Below are 20,838 nucleotides of genomic sequence, written 5' to 3'. Positions count from 1 at the left end.
TGACCTTAAAACTAAAGATGGAGTGTGAGATAGAGAGAAAGAAAGAGGTTAAGCGGTTTGTACATGCCCAGAACAGGTGGAGAATGAATGTACAGGCCAGAGAAATAAAAGAAGATTGAGAGTGTAAAAGGAAGAACGAGAGAGAGAGTTGGTTAAAGAGTGTACCAAAAAGCACAAAATCAGCTGAATGTAAATGTGCCAGATAAGCCCAGCAGAAGAGATATAGTGTGTGTGTGTGTGTGTGTGTGTGTGTGTGTGTGTGTGTGTGTGTGTGTGTGTGTGTGTGTGTGTGTGTGAATCTACGGCCAGCCCCTCTGCTGACTTTGCTCCTCTCAAAGGAAAATTGATTTGGCCGGAGAGAGGTACTTAGATGAGTGGAAAAGAAGAATGACGGAGAGCGAGAACAGCGAGAGAAACAGAGAGAGAGAGGAGGAGGATGGAGAGGAAGGCTGTTCTTGCACACCTATTTCTTTCCCTGCAAAAAGTACATACCTGTTGTGTATGGTCATCAATGATTCACACATATTACGATGATAATCACTGCCAGCCTTTTGTGTCATGTATAAATATCTGTATTGGAAAAATTGCATGTTTTTTTGAATGAGAATTCTTACATAATTGACTTACCCTCATGTCACTCCAAAGACTTTCTTTCTTCTGTGGAATATAAAAGAAGATATTCTGAAGAATGTTTCAATTGTTTTCAACTGTTTGGACCCCAATTACCATGGTCAAAAAATCAATTTTTCAAAATATCTTATTTTGTTCCTCAAAAGAAAGACCCGTTTACACTAGTGCGTTTTTGTTTTAAAGCGGCGTTTTAAAATGAAAACGATCCTCGTCTACACTGGCGTTTCCACAGTGTTTCAGAAACGATCTCTGTCTACACTACACGGCCGAAAACGCATGTCACATGACTGTTCATGCACACTGCATGCGTGTACAAGTGTAAACAGTTGCCTCTTGCGCATGTAGGCAGCTTCAGTATTAAAAAATGCAGAGTTTAACTGCACAATGGCTGCTAAAAATGACAATAAAGCCAGCAAAGATTGCAGTTCAGTCTTCATGTTATTGTTTACACGGTCGTCAAGGATACGCAGACCGCGAACGTGGGCAGCCATGCCATAGCAAAACTTATGCGTTTTAAAATGAAAACACACTAGTGTAAACGGGGCCTAACATGAGGGTTAGTAAATAATGACAGTATTTTCAATTTTTGAGTGAACAATAATAGTAATACAGATTTCTCAGGTGGCCACATCATCCAAGACATGTTTCCTGTTACTGGGTTTAAAATTGTCTTTCTTTTAGCTGAATTTATAAATCTGAGCGTTCAACCTCTGCTTGATTTATGCATGCTCCATTAAAGACCTTGTCCTGCCAGCACTTACCTTTAACGAATGAGAACTTGTTGGGCAAGCTTACCACTCTGTCATCTACTGTTTTAATAGAATGTCAAATCACACTTAGCCTAGCATGCAAACACATACATTACTAATTAAGGTCGTCTGGCCTGTTACAGAAAATCAATGGTGTTTTAGCTCGATCTCTCTCTTTCTTTTTTCTGTGCTGCTGAAATGGAGGTCAGCCAGTCCCTCCTCTTTGTCAAAACAGTAAAGGGGCATTTAAACATTACAAAAGGCCTTTTTTCTGATTTCACACCTATGTTTCTTGTGTTGTATGGTAAATGATCTCATGATTACAGCACCTTGATCATCATTTCATGTTTGAGATATGATTATAGCATCTGATCATGTCCTCACTGAACCGTTTGGCCACAAATGGTTTTAACACAAGCCATTCTGATTTATTGATTCAATCTCGAGTGATTCTTTGTCTTGTTTCATTGGCTCACAGAAAGACACAGGAACTGCTCCACTACTATTTGGTATTTAATTGAATTATTCCCTTAAGTACACTTCATCTCTCTACATCTCTTCAGTCATCTCTCTCGCTTCAACAATTGGTTTCATCTGAGCTGCTGTGTCTCTCTTTAATCTTGTCTGGCTCTATCTTGTATTCGTTTTCACCAGCAGCGTTTTTCCAAATCTTGAGGGTTTCATCAACCCTTCTGTGGTTTGCAAGCATTTGCAGACTCCATATGTTAGCATTCTCTTTAAGTGTTGTGTTTTCTCTGTCTCTGCAGTGAGTAACTATAGTCATGTGCTGGAGGGCCAGTCAGACTCGGATGATGAAGATAAGCTTCACATTGTGGAGGAGGAAGGGAGTCTCCTGGATGGGGCTGACTGTGACAGCGTGGCCCCTGATGATGACCCTAACGGGACCGCCGACCCGGACGGCAGATGGGATGATGGTAAGCCCGCCTTGTTGTAACATGTTGTTATTAAGGTTGCTCCGAATATTGAGTCTCATTTTGGGTTCACATGATCCTGATGAGCAAGTTTCTCAGGGAGTGTTTACATAGGACATGTTAGATGTAACAGAACGCAGGTGTTTCAAGATGCATATTTTAAAAGTGAGACTATTTTTAAATTGATGCGCTGTCTTGTGGCAGGATGCTCCAAAAAAAGTGCTAGACGTGACATCCGTCTGAATGGCTGTAGTTGTGGTGCTTTTCCATGAGGGTTTGCGATGTAAACTGTCTAAAAGCTAAAACACAGCACACTGTCATCACACTAATTAAAGGATATATATATAAAAAATAAGATAAATTATGAGGGGGCTAAAATCAAAGACTATAGATATACAAAGACAGTGCACTCCTGTTACTTATGAATGGGAGAAACTACAACGCGAATATGGCGGAATTCTTGTTCCCTTCTAAACAGACGAGCCAGTGGCTGATTGGTAAACTCACTGCAACTGCCGTTAGAAAGTCCGGTTCCCATGTAAACCTGAGACTCTCGTTTAGGACTGCACATGTGCATTGGCTGGTCTAGCCTGAAAAATAAGCTTTTTAAATGGTATTTGAACATAGAAGCAACATTTATAGGACAATTCATATAAGATTTTGTTGCTGATTTGAAATATGTTATTTGAATGTGAGTTCGACAAGCATTTTTTGAGATTGCAGAATTCCCCTATTCAAATAGATAGGACTTGGTCTTGAATGCCCGAAATAGCTGCCTGGAGGCGTTGCAAATATGGCCGCTGAGTGAACAGACCTTCCTTGAAAGGGGCTTTGGTAAAATATTCATCCTGTTATCACATAAGACTGAAAAAAATTGAAAAAGAAATGGGAATTCATTGGTCTGAAAGTGTGGGAACTCTGTAGATAAACTTGTTGATTTTACATATTGACTAGTGAGTTACATTTACTGTTACATTTAAGTTGCAGTTACATTTACTGTTGTTTAGCAAATTTTCTGAGGCAAAATCCAAACATTTCAGTAGGAATCCATGCATCTGGAATTTAATGCGAGGCCGAAAGATTTTCCTACACAGATTTGGCAACGGATTTAAGTTGCTGCATTGACCCACCTGAAAGCAGCTTGGATTGAAAGTGGCTTCTTTGTGAGTTGTGCTTCATTATTATTGGCAATTTGGAAATTTTTGTCAGTGAAATTTCGCAGAAATTTTGCTTATGTCACCACAACCTAAGATTAGAATAACTGTAAAATCATAGAAAAAAATTATTAGTCAGAAATTGTGGGAATCCTGCAGATAAACTAGTTGACTTTACAAATTAACTAGTCAATTAAAGGGTTAGTTCACCCAAAAATGAAATTTTTGTTATTAATTACTCACCCTCATGTCGTTCCAAACCCGTAAGACCTTCGTTCATCTTCAGAACACAAATTAAAATATTTTTGATGAAATCCAAGAGTTTTTTTTTTTTTTTAATCCCCAATAGAAAGCAACGTAATTACCAGAAGCACTGAAGTGCATTCACTGCGTCAACTGCGTACGAGTCTTGACAGGGTAATTTGTTGAATAAAGTTATTTTTGTTTTGTTTTTGCACACAAAAAGTATTCTTGTCACTTCATAACATTAAACTTGAACCACTGTAGTCACGTTGACTATTTTAATGATGTCTTTAGTACTTTCCTGGACTTTGAATTACAGTAATTACGTTGCTTTCTATTGGGGATAAAAAAAAAACCTGTAATCTCTCTTAGAGACAAAATTCGACACCATTCCTTTGCTACCTTTCAAGCACAGGTATTTTCTTTCAGAAAATATTGGCCTAGTTTTTATTGTGATTGTGAAATCTTGGCTCTATCTGGATAATGAGCCTTGATAGAGGGTGACTGGGATGCAGTAGCGCTCTTTTGCTTTTTATGAAAGGCATTTCTCCTGTTCTTGGGTTAATATGTATTGCCTGCAGTGTGGGGATTGTTTATTCTGGAAGAGGTGAACACAAAGTCTGTTGTGTGTGAGCTACCAGCATGCTATTGTGCATTAAGGTTAGTGTTGCGGGACGCAGACATCATGGCAGGTAATATACCGCTGCTATAACCACGGCAACTGCTTGCACAGCAGCCCCGCGTTCGGTTTTTTCATTTAGTACATTTTCTACTCTCTCCACTCTGTATTTCTAGGTTCACTCCAGAAATTCATAGTTCTCTGTCATTTAAATTTTTGCCAGTATTCATTCATTCATTCCTCTCTCCCGGCATCTCTGTCAGTTCTCTGCAGGATGGAGCTTCAGTGAAGAAGAAAGTCATTGTTTTTGGCAGAGCTCTCCAAACATTAAACACTTCACAGAAACCCAAGTTAAGAGAAAGGGACTACACACACACACTCTCTCTCTCTAGAATGTTTCTTTTTACTTCCAAACCACCTTCATCTCTTTGTAGTCTTTCTTTGTCCGCCTGTTGCTTCTTTGTTGTAGAGCTCTGAATGAAATGTTGTTGTAAGTCTATAATGTTTTCCCAGAATGCTTTGCGTCTTGTTCCTTTTAACATGTTACAGCACAGGATCCAAGCACCTGTTGCACCTTTTCTCCTTCGTTTCATAGCTTTTGCTTCTCCAGTGGCTCAGTTGGAGCAAGAGGCCCAGATATACGAGCCATTAGGAGGTGTGTCACATAGAGAAATTGGTCTGCCGAGATGTAATGTGCATTGTTCTCTGTTCTCAGATGTCGTGTTTGAGTTATATACACTTCTCTGCCTAAGCTTCCCATCATTCATAGAGCTCCAGGCTGTAAAGCAGCCACTAGCCATAATGGTCCAGCACTATCAGTCCAACTCTCACTCTCCATTCCAGGCTACCCAACACCTTTCATTACTTTCTTTATTCTTTCTTTTTATCTTGGCAGCGATCTCTGTTTTAGAGTACCACCTAGTTTAGAGACAGTACGGCTGACTCTCTGTGGTCTCTCTGTCTGTGTTTGCTTTAAGGCTACAATTCTTGTGCGCCCCTCTAACACAACCTCCGCTTTTACTTTCTCTCCGTCTGTGCTACTTCATTCTTTACAATCAGATGACTGGCCGCTCACTGTCCGCTCTCATGTTCTCTGAGATGAAAATGCTCCTCTCGCAGTCATTTATGGAGTAAATACTCCATAAACCAATACATGATTACTGTTGCATGGATAGTGACACTGCATATCCAATTCGATATGTCATACCACTCTATTCCACTGTAATTTAACCACACATTTCTTGAACAGGCATTAGGAATCAGCCATTTACGTAATGCGGTGAGCATAGGCACCTAGCATAATGGAACAAGGAACATGGTGGATGGGCTTACCTCATTTTTTACTGTTGGGGAGGATTACATTCTATATTTGACTCTTAGGTTTTAAAGTGCATGAGCATATGGTGATGGAGTAATTGGTCACTGGGGAACGTGCTGTAAGTGCCTGACTCATAATGGAAATCCCACCAGAACTTTAATCAGGAAAAGTGAAGCTGGTGAATTCTGGGTAATGTAGTGCTGGCTGATGGTCTGTCTATGCTGAGAGGCACACAATAAGAATCAGAATCACACATAAATATGGTGTCCTGTTCATATATATTTATGAACATTTCTTGCACATTACTATAATATTAAAGGTTACAATTAACCACAGAGCCCAAACTATTAAATTCAGTTGCTATTTATTTTTATATATAATAATCAACACTCAAATAAAAAAAATGTAAATTGCACATAAGGCAGGTTTTGCATTAACTTCTAAATCTAATCATAAAATTATTTTTTAATTATTTTTTCTACTCCAGTTCATTTTTGAAATATAATAATTTATACAGTTACTGTCTTAACTTGTTTTTATGACAAATGTATTTAAACATATATTAAATAAGACATTACTAACAGGTACATTAAATATAATGAATATATAAGTTATGATAAGTGTGTATATTTAGTGAAATGCTCCCCTCTAGAGTTCATTTGTCTAGGGAACTAATATGCTGTGGACAGTAAATGACTCGCCTGAGGTAAATGTAATGCTATGTGAGATATTATTCTCAAGCTGTTTTAATGTCTTTCCGTGGTTGAAACACTAGTTGAGAGATTACGCGTAAACATATCTATGCATAGATCATCTGTTCTTCTTCTGCACTTTTTTTCTGTTATGGCAGTTAGCAAACAGCCTTGCATTACCACACGCGCCCCCTTCTGGATTGGAGTGTGGGTCGCCTTTGACTGACTGTATTCGGCGTCTGACTTTATGCATCGAACCGTGACGGTTCGGTAAGATTATATGTATCGTTACACCCCAAAATATATATATATATATATATTTACGTGCATCAGTTTAGAAGTGTTGTCTGTTCAAACCAGTATCTGATACAGGCTTCATTTAAAGGGTCATGTGAACAACCTCACAGAAAAATCAGATTTGAGCAGAAAATCAGATTTGGTTCACATTTAGCTGCGGTGAGAATGTCATAGTCAACCGTAACTATTTTGTTAGTGGGTTTAATGGATAGTGGAACTATGCTTACAGTACCTCACAAGATGTACATATTTCTTCAGTTTCTCAAGTTAATCGTCCCAAGTTAAAGTATATCTATGAACTGGGTGAGCTTTGGCACTCATGTGACTTGAGCTCTAGCATGCTATCTGTAGTGCATCATCCTCAAATCAAACCAAGCCCATCACAGAGCACTCATGCTCTTTATCTGACCTTCACCCTTGATGAGTTTCACAAGGTCAGGATGTCATATATAATTATACTGTTTGTGTGTTAGCTACTTCACTGAGCTACAAATGCAACACGTATCTTATTTGTTTCTGCTCAAAGAAAGTTTTAGTTTGTTGTACAATCACAAGATAATCTCTGTCTGTCTCTGTCAACAGTTTATTATTGTAAGGTCTGAGGGGATATTGTCCCTCACAAGATGTCACAGGACTTTAATAATGCGGCGCAATAAAATGTTGAGCCTAGATTGTGAATGTTTCTTGGAAATGGTGTAATGTGAAAGATTTTGAGTGTAGAATGAGGAAGGACACTCGTCCAGCCTCACTAACATTCGCGTCTCTATCTCTGGTCCACTTATAATGTGAGATTGTCACTGCTACAGTTGTGTTGTGATGTCATGACAACAGCGTGCTGTAATGGCTGGATAATGCAGGGCAAAGCTTGGAGTAAGAGCTCTTGTAATCATCTGTTTCTTTACTAGTGGAACATCTCACACCCAGATTTCAACACGATTTAAACCTCTCAGGAACGTTTGGGAGGGACCTACTGGAACATTTGCCATTGAACTCACTTGAGATCATGATAGATAGAGTTTATCTTTTTCAGTGTGTTCATGGTTTTTCTGTCTGCAAATGCCAAGAGCATAGTTTAAATGAATATGCAAATGAATCTATAAAATTTGCATAGTGTTCTGTTGCTCTTTTTTTGTAGTGCCTACTTACATGATGGGCAGTGTTACTCTGCTCAGCAAAATTACTGACAAAAATGTTTGTTTCCCGAGGGTTTGATTTTTATCAACGATAACAAAGATGAGACAAAAATATCGAAAAATATTATGAGAAAACAATAACACTGCAAGATATTAACAATAAATTAAAACTGTTTTTACATTTTTTTCACATGTTGTATTTGGTTAATCATGTTGGATACATGCAATAAATTAATAAATGTTTCTACTTAGATTATCGTAAACTAAAGCCATGCCATTTCAGAGGAAAATGGAATAAAATTAATATAATTATAAATATATTTATAATTAATTAATATATTTTATCATTTAAAAAATACTATAAAATAATTAAAATAATAAATATTTAAATGTTAACAATTAAAAATAAATTAAATAATTTGATGATAAATAATTATAATAATAAATATTGTCAATTTAATATAAAAAAAATAAATTAAAATAAATTAATTTTCAAGATGAAAAAAGTAACATTTTTTGACAAATAATAAAATGGAATAAAATGGAATAAAATTAATAATTATTAATTATATTATAATTAATTAATATATTGTATTATTAAAAAATACTGTAAAATAAATATAATAAATATTTAAATGTTAACAATTAAAAATAAATTAATAAATAAATTGATAATAAATAATTATAATAATAAATTGTCAATTTAACATAAAAAATAAATTAAAATTTTCAAGATAATACAATTAAAATTTTTGACAAATAATAAAATGGAATATAATTAATTATATTTATAATTAATTAATATATTTTATTATTTAAAAATTACTGTAAAAATTATTTAAATAATAAATATTTAAATGTTAACAATTAAAAAATAAAAAAATAAATTGATAAATAATTATAATAATAAATATTGTCAATTTAATATAAAAAAGAAATTAAAATAAATTACAACTTTCAAGATAAAAAAGTAAAAAATTTTGACTAAAATAAAAAACTGTAAAATAAATAAATAAAAACACTGATGACAGGATATGCCTTCTTTGGATAGAACCAAGGACGTCCTTCTATACCGCGGTGAGAAAATCCTACTTGTCAGACAAATAAACAGTGTCATTGTGAATCAGCGTCCTTTATGGAGACATCACTACTGACAAGGGTAGAGTGCACTACAGAAAGAGCTGCTGAAAAAGAGAGTGAGAACAAGCAAAAGAACACTGACATAGACAAAAAAATGCCTTCTTCATTTTGTTTTCCCCCTCACATATTGCAGGATCTCTTAAATCGTTCCGACACACAAATGCACAAATGTCCTCAGGTGTTTCCGAATGTTGTTTTGACTCGCTAGCAAATGCCATTAGTTGTAATTGCTGACATTGCGGACTCATTTTCAGCATACGCATGAGAGAGCGCATAGCTAAGGCACAGAACAGTGTGCCGCCCGAGGGCTCAGTTTCTCCCGAAGCCTTCGCTTGTTCATTTGCAATCGTTAGTTGAACCAATCTTTCGTTTGTGAGCAAAAGAGAATGAGAGTACATTTCTCAAATTAAAGACGCTCATTTAATGGGGACGTTGAGCTCAGATTGTGCATTAAGCCCGAAATTGAATTAGCTGCAACAGAGTCATTTCTTTTTCATTTGCTTTTAATAGGTAAATGTGAATTCGAGGACTAATATGTGTTTTTGTGGGTGTACATACCCACATATGTGAAGCTATGTATCTAAAGCTCATACCCACTCAAACTCCACTGAGTATTTAGCTAATGTACTGTTTAATAGTGAGTCACCACTAAGTATTTTGGCTGTTATTTGGTCTGATTCAAATTATTCATCCTTCATATTTTTATCGTGCACTGGGCCATATCATACAACGGTTATTCTGTCCACGGACACAGCAGTGAGTAAGTGTGTACATTTGTTACAGTGAAAGAGGAGTGCATGTCAGACGAGGATGAGAGGAGCAGAGATGCTTTGGTTGAGGAGATGCTCCAGCAAGGAGACACAGCCGTCATCTTCCCCGAGGCTCCAGACGACGAACCGCGTCAGGGCACACCAGAAACCAGTGGACATGATGAAAATGGTAGACATACACGCATTACACACATTGTAAATATCTCTCATGATGAACACAAATACAGATGCAGGAGCAAGAATGTGAAATCCAAGTAACGTGAACTTCTTGTGAATAGGCAAATTCAAAATCTCTACTTACTCATTGTGTTTAATCAATCTACTTTAGTTTATATATGTGACCCTGGACCACAAAACCAGTCATATGTCGCTCGGGTATATTTGTAGCAATAGCCAACAATACATTGTATGGGTCAAAATGATCAATTTTTCTTTTATGCCAAAAATCATTAGTATATTAAGTAAAGATCATGTTCCATGAATATATTTTGTAAATTTCCTACCATAAATATATCAAAAATTTATTTTTGTGAGTGGATATGCATTACTAGGTACTTTATTTGGACAAATTTAAAGGTGATTTTCTCAATATTTTGAATTTTTTGCACCCTCGGATTCCAGATTTTGTCCTATCCTAACAAACCATAGTGGAAAGCTTATTTATTCAGCTTTCGGATGATGTATAAATCTTAATTTCAAAAAATTGACCTTTATGACTTGTTTTGTGGTCCAGGGTTACATATTGTTGTTGCATCAAATTGTATAACCAATTTATGCAAAGACCCATGTTAAACCTGAGGGTTCACATACTTTTTCCTGCAACTGTATGTACATGTCTTTCAAATCTCACACATGAAGACACGCAATAGCCACACTTCTCCTTGACCACTGACCACTAATGAGTCTGAAATGATTTTTGTTACACCTGCAACACCTGTGCAAATCTATCATACCTGAGCTACTTTCTCACGTCCCTGTTGCTGTGTTTGTGTGAGAGAGAACGTTCACCTGACCGGAGGGAGAAGTTTAATAGGTTACCTGTTAACAGGTAATATGTTACCTGTGTGAGAGCTGGACAGAGACCCGTCCAGGTGTTTTTTTTTTTTTTTCTAATTTTTCCATTTGAAAATTTTGACCAAGATTTGTTAATAATGGTTAAAACTATTAGTCTTTCCTTAAGTTTAAACATTTGGTTTGATAAATATAATGACTAAGGTGAATCTGAATTTCTAATGGCATTGCAATTAAACATATTAATGTTTTAATGAATGACACTGCATGAGTTTAATTTACCAGAATTCCCTGCACTCAAGTGACAAAGATGTGTCATTCATGGCTTTATTATTTTGTTGAAATGTACTGTCAAATCTTCTCTGGCATGTTATTCACATTCCTTTTATAAGGCTTCACCAGCATATTGTTTTTTTTTCTTTTTTTTCCATCCATGTAATTATTTGCCTTGTTGCCGTGGTATTCTTTGATTACCCAGCTGCCAATCCTTGTTCTTTTCATTTTGGCTGCTGTACTTTAACTCCTCATGCTGGAGATATTTCAGGATGGGGAAGTGTCACACATTAAAGATCCTCCCTAACTCTCATATTCTCGTTCGTCGGTGCATTGATCCATGTCCATATGCAAACACATACACACACACTGCGCAGATAAATGATCTATGCCAAAATCTATGCAACTGGATTTCTATTTCTATTACTTTCTATTACACCTCTTCAGACATATTTGAACAACATAGTAAATAATTGAATGTAAATTTGCAGACATTTGCAGCTACTGATAGATAACAGATTTTTCTCATGTTTCAAATGTATAATTTTGAAGAGAAAAAAGAGAAAGATAAAACTCTACTCATTTGCAATGTGCTCTCTTTTCGTCTCTCTTACTCTTAGGCACGCCAGACTCATTTTCTCAGCTTCTCACCTGTCCGTATTGCTCTCGTGGCTACAAGCGTTACACCTCACTGAAGGAGCACATTAAATACAGACACGAGAAGAGCGAGGACAACTTCAGCTGCTCTCTCTGCAGCTACACCTTTGCCTACCGAACACAGTTGGACAGACACATGACCGCACACAAAGCTGGCCGAGAACAGGTATTCTGTCCTTAATCTTTAATGTTTGTGACCAGTGTGATTTAATGACATATTTTGGTTAACTGTGTTAAATCTAAAGTGTCTAAAGTGCTTTCCATGGGCCAACCGGGGGGGAATGGTTACAATTGTGGACTATTATGTATCGTTGTCACAGCCAAAGATTGAAAATCAGACTGAAAATGGTTGGATTTAACATATGGATAATTCACAAGGCTTATATCACTCATGCAAGACCTTTAGAAAAGTACTAAAAGCTGTAAAATGTAAAAATTAATGTTGTCATTAAACAATTCAATCATATATATATATTTCATATGAAGGACATATGGTTAAAATTAAGCATGATTTTCCTGAGATTGTACACTTACAGATAAATGACAGCTGTATTGTTCATCCGAGTATAACGCATTCTCTCTTACGTTCTTTAGCGGCATGTTACTCAGTCAGGTGGAGGAGGGAATCGAAAGTTTAAATGCACTGAATGTGGCAAAGCCTTCAAGTACAAACACCACCTGAAAGAACACCTGCGCATCCACAGTGGTGAGGACTGCCTGAAATTTGCTAGAGTAGTGTATGTTGCCGTATCTCTCTGTGTGTGTGTGCAATCATTCACTTCTTTGTACAAATTCGTAGGGCAATTCAGCATTCAAGTACTTCAAAGTACTTTCAGTACTTATAATCAAAGGCTTCCTAAGAGAGTTTGTCCTTTAAACATTGCACACTGTTTTTATAGCCTTTACTGTTTGATCAAAAAAAGCTTTTTCTGTGTTTCTAGGTTCTTTTTAGGACCACCAAAGAAGTGTCTTTTTAATGTACTTTAATAGATTTTAACATACAGAAATGTCCTCAAAAGTAAAAGCAATAGAATTGAAGACCTTGTTATATGTGAAGTGTCACTTGTTTCATTTCTTTATTGTGTGTGTTGTGTAGGAGAAAAGCCTTATGAATGCTCCAACTGCAAGAAGCGTTTCTCTCATTCCGGCTCCTACAGTTCCCACATCAGCAGTAAGAAGTGCATCGGCCTCATCTCAGTAAACGGGCGGCCACGACCTTCTCCCGCCACCGGGGCTGCCAAGACCCCGCAGTGCTCTTCCCCATCCCTGCCAACCTCTTCCCCTACAGCACGTGTCCAAGTCAGAGACAAACTGGACAACAGCAAACCCCTTCAGGAGCAGCTTCCCTTGACGCAGATCAAGTCCGAGCCGCTGGACTATGAGTACAAGCCCGTGGTGGTGGCCCCATCTGCTAGAGGCGTAAATGGCATCTTCCAGGGTGGGGCGGCAGCCCCTCTCCAGGGTGCCGTACAGGCTGTTGTGCTCCCAACAGTGGGTCTGGTATCCCCAATCAGCATCAACCTGGGGGACTTACAGAATATGCTGAAGGTGGCAGTGGATGGCAACGTCATCAGGCAAGTGCTGGAAAGCACGCAAGCTAAGGGGCAGCAAGCAGGGACGGGAATCATTGGAGCAGGAGGGGTGGGAATTGCTCAAGCACCCCAGCAAGTCATCCAGGCCATTAGTCTTCCCATCTTGGATCAGGATGGCAGTGCTAAGATCATCATCAACTACAGTCTAGACCCGTCACAGGCCCAAGCGGTCCTTCAAAGTCCGAAGAAGGAAACTTTGGGGTTGAACACGGAGGTCTGCAAGGCTCAGAAGCTGCCAGAGGACCTGACTGTCAAGACAAATAGGGACAAAACCACCATCACTGTGGATGAAAAGAGTATGTTACTCAATGACACAACACTTAAGCACTGTGGTAAAGATGGACATAGGGTAAATGGGAAAAATCTTGACGGGAAGTTGGACTTGGAGGAAGGACTGTGTCCTGGTAAGCCTCCTCTGAAGAACCTTCTCTCCTTGCTTAAGGCTTACTTTGCCTTAAACAACGAGCCCACTAAGGAGGAGCTGGCAAAGATATCAGAGTCTGTCAGTCTTCCAGCAGAGGTTGTAAAGAAGTGGTTTGAGAAGATGCAGCTGGGACAGATCTCCATAGACCCTTCCTCACCCTGGCTGAAGATGAGCAGACAACCCCTGGGGATTTGGATGGGACTAGAGGTGGATCACCCAGAACAGAGCCGGATGATCAAATGAACTCAGAGGAGCAAGGGGAGAGGGAATGCTGTAGCCCAGTAGAGGGCGTAGCAGCTGGGGTGAATGGGATCGAGAGTGTCCCTACATCCCCTTCACCACTAAACCTATCGGCCGATGGTCCTGTCCCAGCCAGGACTCTTGAGGAAGGCGAAGGACCTCTCGATCTGTCGCTACCAAAATCCGCTGCCACAGCTGCTGTGGCTAGCGGTCACGTTAACACTGTTTACTCGGCTCAAGAGGAGCCGCTGAATTTGACTTGCACAAAGAAGGAACTGCTCAGCAATGCAAGCACCAATGCTACCATTTATGCCAGCCAACCAAGTGCCAATCCCATAAACATTGTGACCACTCAACTGCCCACCCTAGTGGCTATCACTGACCAGGGACAAGCACAATGTCTACGTGCACTTACCACCACTAAACAGACCATCCTGATCCCGCAGCTGACGTACAGTTACACCACTACATCCTCCAGCCCAGCAGGGGCCGACACACAACAGAAGAACATTATACACGTCAATGGCATCAAGGTGAGGACCCCACATTCACTGCTTGTTAGTTTAAGAGTCCACAATGGTAGTTCTGAACTAACATTCAAGTGTATACATATATGTATATGTGCCCACAAATGTACAATGATCTGCTTTTTCTCTTGATGTAGGAGGAGAAACAGGAGATGGGGTCAGAGGTCACCTCAACATTGGAAGAGCAGACAGACTCAGACTCAGGGCCGACGAGGAAGAAGATGAAAAGGACAGAGAGTGGGCTGTTCGCCTGTGACCTGTGTGACAAAATCTTCCAGAAGAGCAGCTCACTGCTCCGCCATAAATACGAACACACAGGTGGGATTCTCACACACCTATATCACCAAGGGGAAAAATGTAGACATATAGAAAGCAGTTAAGCCTGTTTTTAGATGTTCGTTCATACGCAAATGGCTGGGCATTCACAGAAATATGATTTGAAGTGATATTGAAGGGGAAATCATGACAGAATACATTGTATTGCAGTAATTTTACCTATTACACAGGGAGCAGAACTGAATTTTAAGTTCCAACCGCTGTTAAATTACACGTGCTGGAGGGTGCGGTGACTTATTTTCCCTCATCCGCTGGCCAAATACATTACCTTCTCACACCGAACCCAGGCTGTTGCATCAGTTCTCTGTTAGTAATTTACACTACTCCTCCCTCTTTTGCTCTAAAAACATGAGAAGTTAGCAAAGCCAAGAGCCGGTCACCTCTTACTGTTAAGATACCTGGCCAAAAAAGCGAGCAGCACTCATCCAAATGACATCACAGCGCCTTGAACCACAAGTTGTGCTGTCTTTTCTCTCTCTTGCGATTTTTCGTCCGAAGCCACAGTTTATAAACTTCCAGGCCTTGGTGGAACTGGCCTGTCTTGTACACCACAGCTTGTTTTGATTCATTGTTTGGTCTTATTGTCCATGGCTACATAACAACATGTAATGCAATTCTTAATGCCTTAAAGATCCAGGGTTGAAGGCTGGGTGTGGGTGGGTTTTCTAGTGCTACATGTGGAGATTACAAGATTTCTTTTTTCTTTTGCAGCTGGGACCCTTTATAAGTTGAACTGTGTAACAGTGGTTTTTAAAGCATGCATATAATTGACGAAAATGAGTCAATTTAATATGTTCTACTGTTGCATAACAGTCAATCAGCTGAAAAACATTTATCGTAAATTTTTACCATAGCCGCGTTTCCACCGCAGGAACTTTACCCTGGAACTAGGAACTTTGGGGTGGTACTCGGTGTGTTTCGACCGCAGGAACCAGGGTCTGAATGAAGTTCGGGTAAAAAAAAAAAAAACCCTTCTGAAAGTACCTGCTCGCTAGGTAGTACTTTTTCAAAGTTCTGGAACTTTCAGGAGTGGGACTTGCACGCTGAACATGCTGATTGGTTGAGTTCACGCAGCATTTTATTTCAACCATCGTTTTTTTAAAGGCTGTTGCAGGTGCGTGCAGTAAGAGTTGTTTGCTATTCGAATCAACAATAGAGTTTAAAAAATACGACCGATGGACGGACGATGAGGTTCAGGCTTTATTAAGCTTATATGCGGAGGACGAAATCCAGCGGGAACTAGAAAGTCGCGCGCAGTCCTACGTCACCAGACTATCTTCACGGTACTTTAGACCGCTATGGAAACGCAGCTAGCAATACGTCTGGGGGGGAAAAGTTCCTGGGACAAATTGTTCCGGGTAATTTCGGTGGAAACGTGTCTCTCTATGTATATTCTAGAAGTACTCCAAGATAAATACTAATAGAGTGCAACTTCTTCATCTCCTGCAGGAAAGAGGCCTCATGAATGCGGGATCTGCAGCAAGGCCTTCAAACACAAGCACCACCTAATAGAGCACCTGCGCCTGCACTCCGGAGAAAAGCCGTACCAGTGCGACAAGTGCGGCAAACGCTTCTCTCACTCCGGCTCCTACTCGCAACACATGAACCACCGATACTCCTACTGTAAGAAAGAGGCTCAAGGTCAAGGACTAGGCCAAGGAGTCGAGGAAGAGGACAACCACAGTGAGGAGCAGCCTCGGACAGGAAGTGCGGCGGCCTCGCCCCCCTCCCACCTGGACTCGGATGAACGGGGGAGTAGTACCAGAGAGGATGAGAGTGAGGAGGAGGATGAGATAGGCTCTGGGAGCTTAGTGGATGAGGATGAGATTCAGGTGGTCAAGATTGGAGAGGAGGGAGATGAAGACGACCAGGGAGCAGATGAAGAACAGGAAGGAGAGAGGATGGAGGGGGCGGAACAAGAAGATGGCGACGAGGAAGGTGAGAGCGAGGAAAATGACGGACAGACGCTGAAAGTTGTAGTGATGCAGGATGAATGTGAGGAGGAAGAAAATGGGGAAGATGAGCGAACGGCAGAGGAAGCCATGGACACAGGAGCCCTTGATCACATGAAGGACACAACAGAAAGAGACGAGGAAAGAGAGAACAATAAAAAAAACAGTGAAAATGAAGAAAACACAGCCACTATGAATGGAGGTGTGAAATGAAGAGAAGCCACAACTGTGTTTTTAAGACCCTTATTCCTTATGAAGTTGTTTTACAAAATTACTAATTTGAAGGAACAAAAAAGACGTTTTCCCTTTGCAGATGTTTCTCTCTCTCTTCCTGAGAACTGACTCTGTAAAGACGAGAACGAGGCGAGGAAGAGAGCGTGACTGCTCTTACGCTGCATTTAAACCCACTACTGTGTATAAACCCCCAGGTGTGCCTGATAAATACGAAATAGTTACTTTTTTCCACATAAAGACGATTTTCAGTGTTTGAGTATGGTTTGTATAAATGCAAAGTTTAACGAAAAAACGAACAAAAACAAAAAAGAAAATGACGCATATACGGACTGAAAGCTATACACGTTTTGGCTAATAATGTTTTATTACTAAAACGCCTTGGGTCAATTTCTTTTATCAGTATTACTAATTTTTGTCACTCTCGGTTTACCCTGAAAAGCTGTACAGTTGGGAGAGAGAGATTTCTATACGTTTTTATTGCCAATGAACAAAACTCAGTATTTTCTTGCATTTGAAGGAAAAAGTATCCTGTGCACTACCATATTCCCAGTTTACCTATGGAACACCTATGTGGGCCTTGTGTTGTTTAATGTCTACCTTCCAGTATTAGCGACCCCAGACGTTATTCCCTAAGCCACGCTAGTGCTCGCTAGCACAACATTTGTCCGTCGTCTCATTTCAAGAAGGACACTGAGCCTTAAATGTAAAAAGATTGATGGTGGGAGGGCTTTAATGAAATCCAAAAAAAAAAGCCAAGACATCAAAGAAAAACCTTAGTAATCCCGGACAGTTGGTTTTAGACTTTTTAGTCTTCATCATGTTTCAGGTGATTGCCATAAGTCCCTTCCCCACCCATCATCCACCCTTATGCAAAAACATGCATGTTGGAAGTGCCATTGAACAGTGCTGTGCCGTTGCTGTGACGCCGCCGCCGCTAAGCAGCACACTCGCGTGGGGCTCATGCTGTCTTCGTTTTTAGTAGCAAATTTTGGACCCCTGCACCTAAACCACTAGTCCTGACTAAAGGACAAGACTGCCTCTCTTTTTATTTTTTATTTTTTGGATCAATCCAGTATAAGGACTACACTGCATCAAGAATTCAGGAAAGACGATCGATGAGCAAAAAGGAGTAAAAAAAAAAAAAAGAATCTCTTTTTTCAGCCTTGAAGTATTTTCCCCGTTTGGTGCACTTGTTTCTCTTGTTATCTTTAGCAGCACGACACTTTTTCTTCAGGTAACAAATGTAGGCAGATATGATCAATGAAGAATTCACTTTTAGGGTTTTTCGTTTTTTTTCGGTCAGCCTTTTTACCTGTCAGTATTAATTTTTGTCTTGTTTGTATTGAAGTTTTTTTGTTGTTTGTTTCAGTGAACATTGTGTAATTTTTGTTTTGTTTTCAGTAAAGGCAGTATTACCCCTCCCATCCCTCACCAGTATAACTTTACAGTTTTAGTTTTAGAGACCTTTTATATTTATGTGTCTTATTTTTGTATTTTCTTTATGGTTATTTATTACACAATGTAGTGTACAATACTGTAGTTTGTATTAATACAATAATATATTTTAGTATGAAGAATAATTTCGAAGATAAATGAATACAAAGCTGGGGGAGAAACTCTAGCATTTCAAAGTGTTTTAAAACAGAAAAAGTATTATTTTCAAATTTTCAAAATGCATTGTTTGAAGAAAAAAACAAAAACACCCCTAAAGTATATCAGAACTGTTACCTTTTACACGTCACTTTCATGTTACTGTCTTTTACCCCACTATACTTTGAAGCTACTGAACGTCTGAAAACTAATTGTATGCTATACACGCATGAGTCTTTGCTGTTGTATCGAAAGATTGTCCTTCACCATGAAACTGTGCTGCCCTTTTAATGAAGCCAAAACATCATCAATGTGTTGTTTTTTTATTATTATTTTTGGTTGTGCCAATTTGTAACTCTCTTTGTCTACATCAAGGCAACAAAGTCTTTTATATGTCCGTTTTAACCTTTTTTAGTGGTAGCTTTTTGTTTGATTGTTTTATTTTGTTTTTTAATGACTCCCCATCTCACAATAAAATACTTCAAGAATTCAACATTTTTCTAGAATATTTCCATTACGAGAGAAGTAAATCTTCATAATTGCAAGAGTTATAGGCATACATTTCAAAAGATGAGTTTTATTCGCATCATGATGGAAATACAGAGACATTCACTGTGAATAAAATCCCCTAGCACCAACAGAAAACATTGATTGGGATCAGGTTTGCCATGCGGGTTTTTGGATGGAGGGCATGAATTATTAATGCAACAAAACATAAATCTATGATCTGACTAAAGTCTGAAAATGATGTGATGCATGCTCAACCCTCTGCTGTATGGAGAATAGACTCGCTGTGTTTGTGTGTGTCAAACTGCCATAAATAATTTTGTTAAAACGGAAGCCAGAATATTCTTGAGCTCTGCGGCACCTGGATGTTTCAGTTTTAATGCAATTGTAGAAGAACGCTCTTTACTTCTGCAAGGCTTTATGTATGGTCTTCTGAACGTCTATCAATCTGGACACTCAAAATCAGAGTAGATTTCTCATGACCCTTGTGCCATGACAACTTAGTATTGAACAATCTGGAAAACACACTTAGAATGAAACGAGAGCCCTGTTTCCAGCAGTAGCTGAAAGCTGATGGACAACAGCACAGGAACAAGCCAAGAGTGGAAGCAGAGAACAGAACATCCCCTGGGAAATTTAGTGGATAGAACAATCAAATACAAATAGCCCACATCTGTGCTCAAAACATTACCCTTTACTTAAAAATCATGTTCATTCACCCAAGCGCTGGATTTCACTGTGCGTAGGCATGAGGATTAATGCTGCATTCACAAAATCACAGAGTTCCCCATCGATATTTTACTTGGATTGTTTCAGCACACTTGATTTTAATAAACAGTTTTATAGGTGGAATAATCACGGTTGAAGTTTAAGTTTACTGTATAAGGCTCTGCAACATATTCTGCTGGTGGAGATTGCATATCATGTAAATCAAAATTAAATAGCTTGCTTTTTTCTGCATTTCCTCTGCAGGCAGAATGTATGATAAACAGTGTTTGGAAGTATATAAGTTATTTTATGATGAGCTTTAGGCCATCGTCCAACATGAAGTTAAATTTGGCAAAAGAAATTGCAGTCCTAAATATTACACTCTGGTGAGTTAATAATCATGCACCATTTGTCCTCCAAATACTGAAATTGGGAGGCTCACAAAGTGATGTGTGTGTGTGTACGTACACACTATATGGACAAGACACCTGACCATTACACCAACAGGGACTGTAATGACATTGCATTCTAAATATATATAGACATTAATAAAGAGATGTCCTATAACAGCTTTCACTGTTCTGGGAAGGCTTTCCATAATATTTTTGAGTGTTTCTGTGAGAATTTTTGGCCATTTATCCAGTAGAGCATTTGTGAGGTCAGGTAATGATGTTGGACGAGAAGGCCTGGCTCGCAATCTCTGTTCTAGTCCATCCCAAAGGTGTTTGATAGGGTTGAGGTCATGACTAGTCAAGTTCTTCCACATCAAACTCATCCAACCGTGTCTTTATGGACCTTGCTTTGTGCACTGGTGCGCAGTTATACTGGAATAGAAAAGGGCCTTCCCCAAACTGTTCCCACAAAGTTGGAAGGATAGCATTGTCAAAAATGTCTTGGTATGCTGAAGCATTAAGATTTCCCTAAACTGGAAGTAAGGGGCCTAGCCCAACCCCTGAAAACAGACCCATACCACTATCCATCCTCCACCAAATTTTACATTTGGCACAATGCAGTCAGGCAGGTATCATTCTCCTGGCATCCACCAAACCCAGACTCGCCCATCAAACTGCAAAGCAGCGAAGCATGTCACTCCATGAACACGTTTCCACT

General features: G+C 39.1%; 1 protein-coding gene across 1 annotated transcript in view; it reads left to right on the top strand.

Annotated features, from left to right (window-relative positions):
• zeb1b (zinc finger E-box binding homeobox 1b) overlaps positions 1 to 19,006 on the top strand; it is a 65,035-nt gene extending 46,029 nt beyond the window's left edge. Inside the window, 8 exon segments of the mRNA XM_051913850.1 lie at positions 2,147 to 2,314; positions 9,691 to 9,846; positions 11,582 to 11,784; positions 12,213 to 12,324; positions 12,715 to 13,815; positions 13,818 to 14,407; positions 14,539 to 14,719; positions 16,187 to 19,006. Coding sequence (XP_051769810.1) covers positions 2,147 to 2,314; positions 9,691 to 9,846; positions 11,582 to 11,784; positions 12,213 to 12,324; positions 12,715 to 13,815; positions 13,818 to 14,407; positions 14,539 to 14,719; positions 16,187 to 16,902 — 3,227 coding nt within the window. The 3' untranslated portion in view covers positions 16,903 to 19,006.
• The last annotated feature ends 1,832 nt before the right edge of the window (positions 19,007 to 20,838 follow it).

This window comes from Ctenopharyngodon idella, chromosome 12, assembly GCF_019924925.1.
Source record: "Ctenopharyngodon idella isolate HZGC_01 chromosome 12, HZGC01, whole genome shotgun sequence".
NCBI classification, from domain to species: Eukaryota; Metazoa; Chordata; class Actinopteri; order Cypriniformes; family Xenocyprididae; genus Ctenopharyngodon; species Ctenopharyngodon idella.
This window is presented reverse-complemented; position numbering and strand designations above follow the sequence as displayed.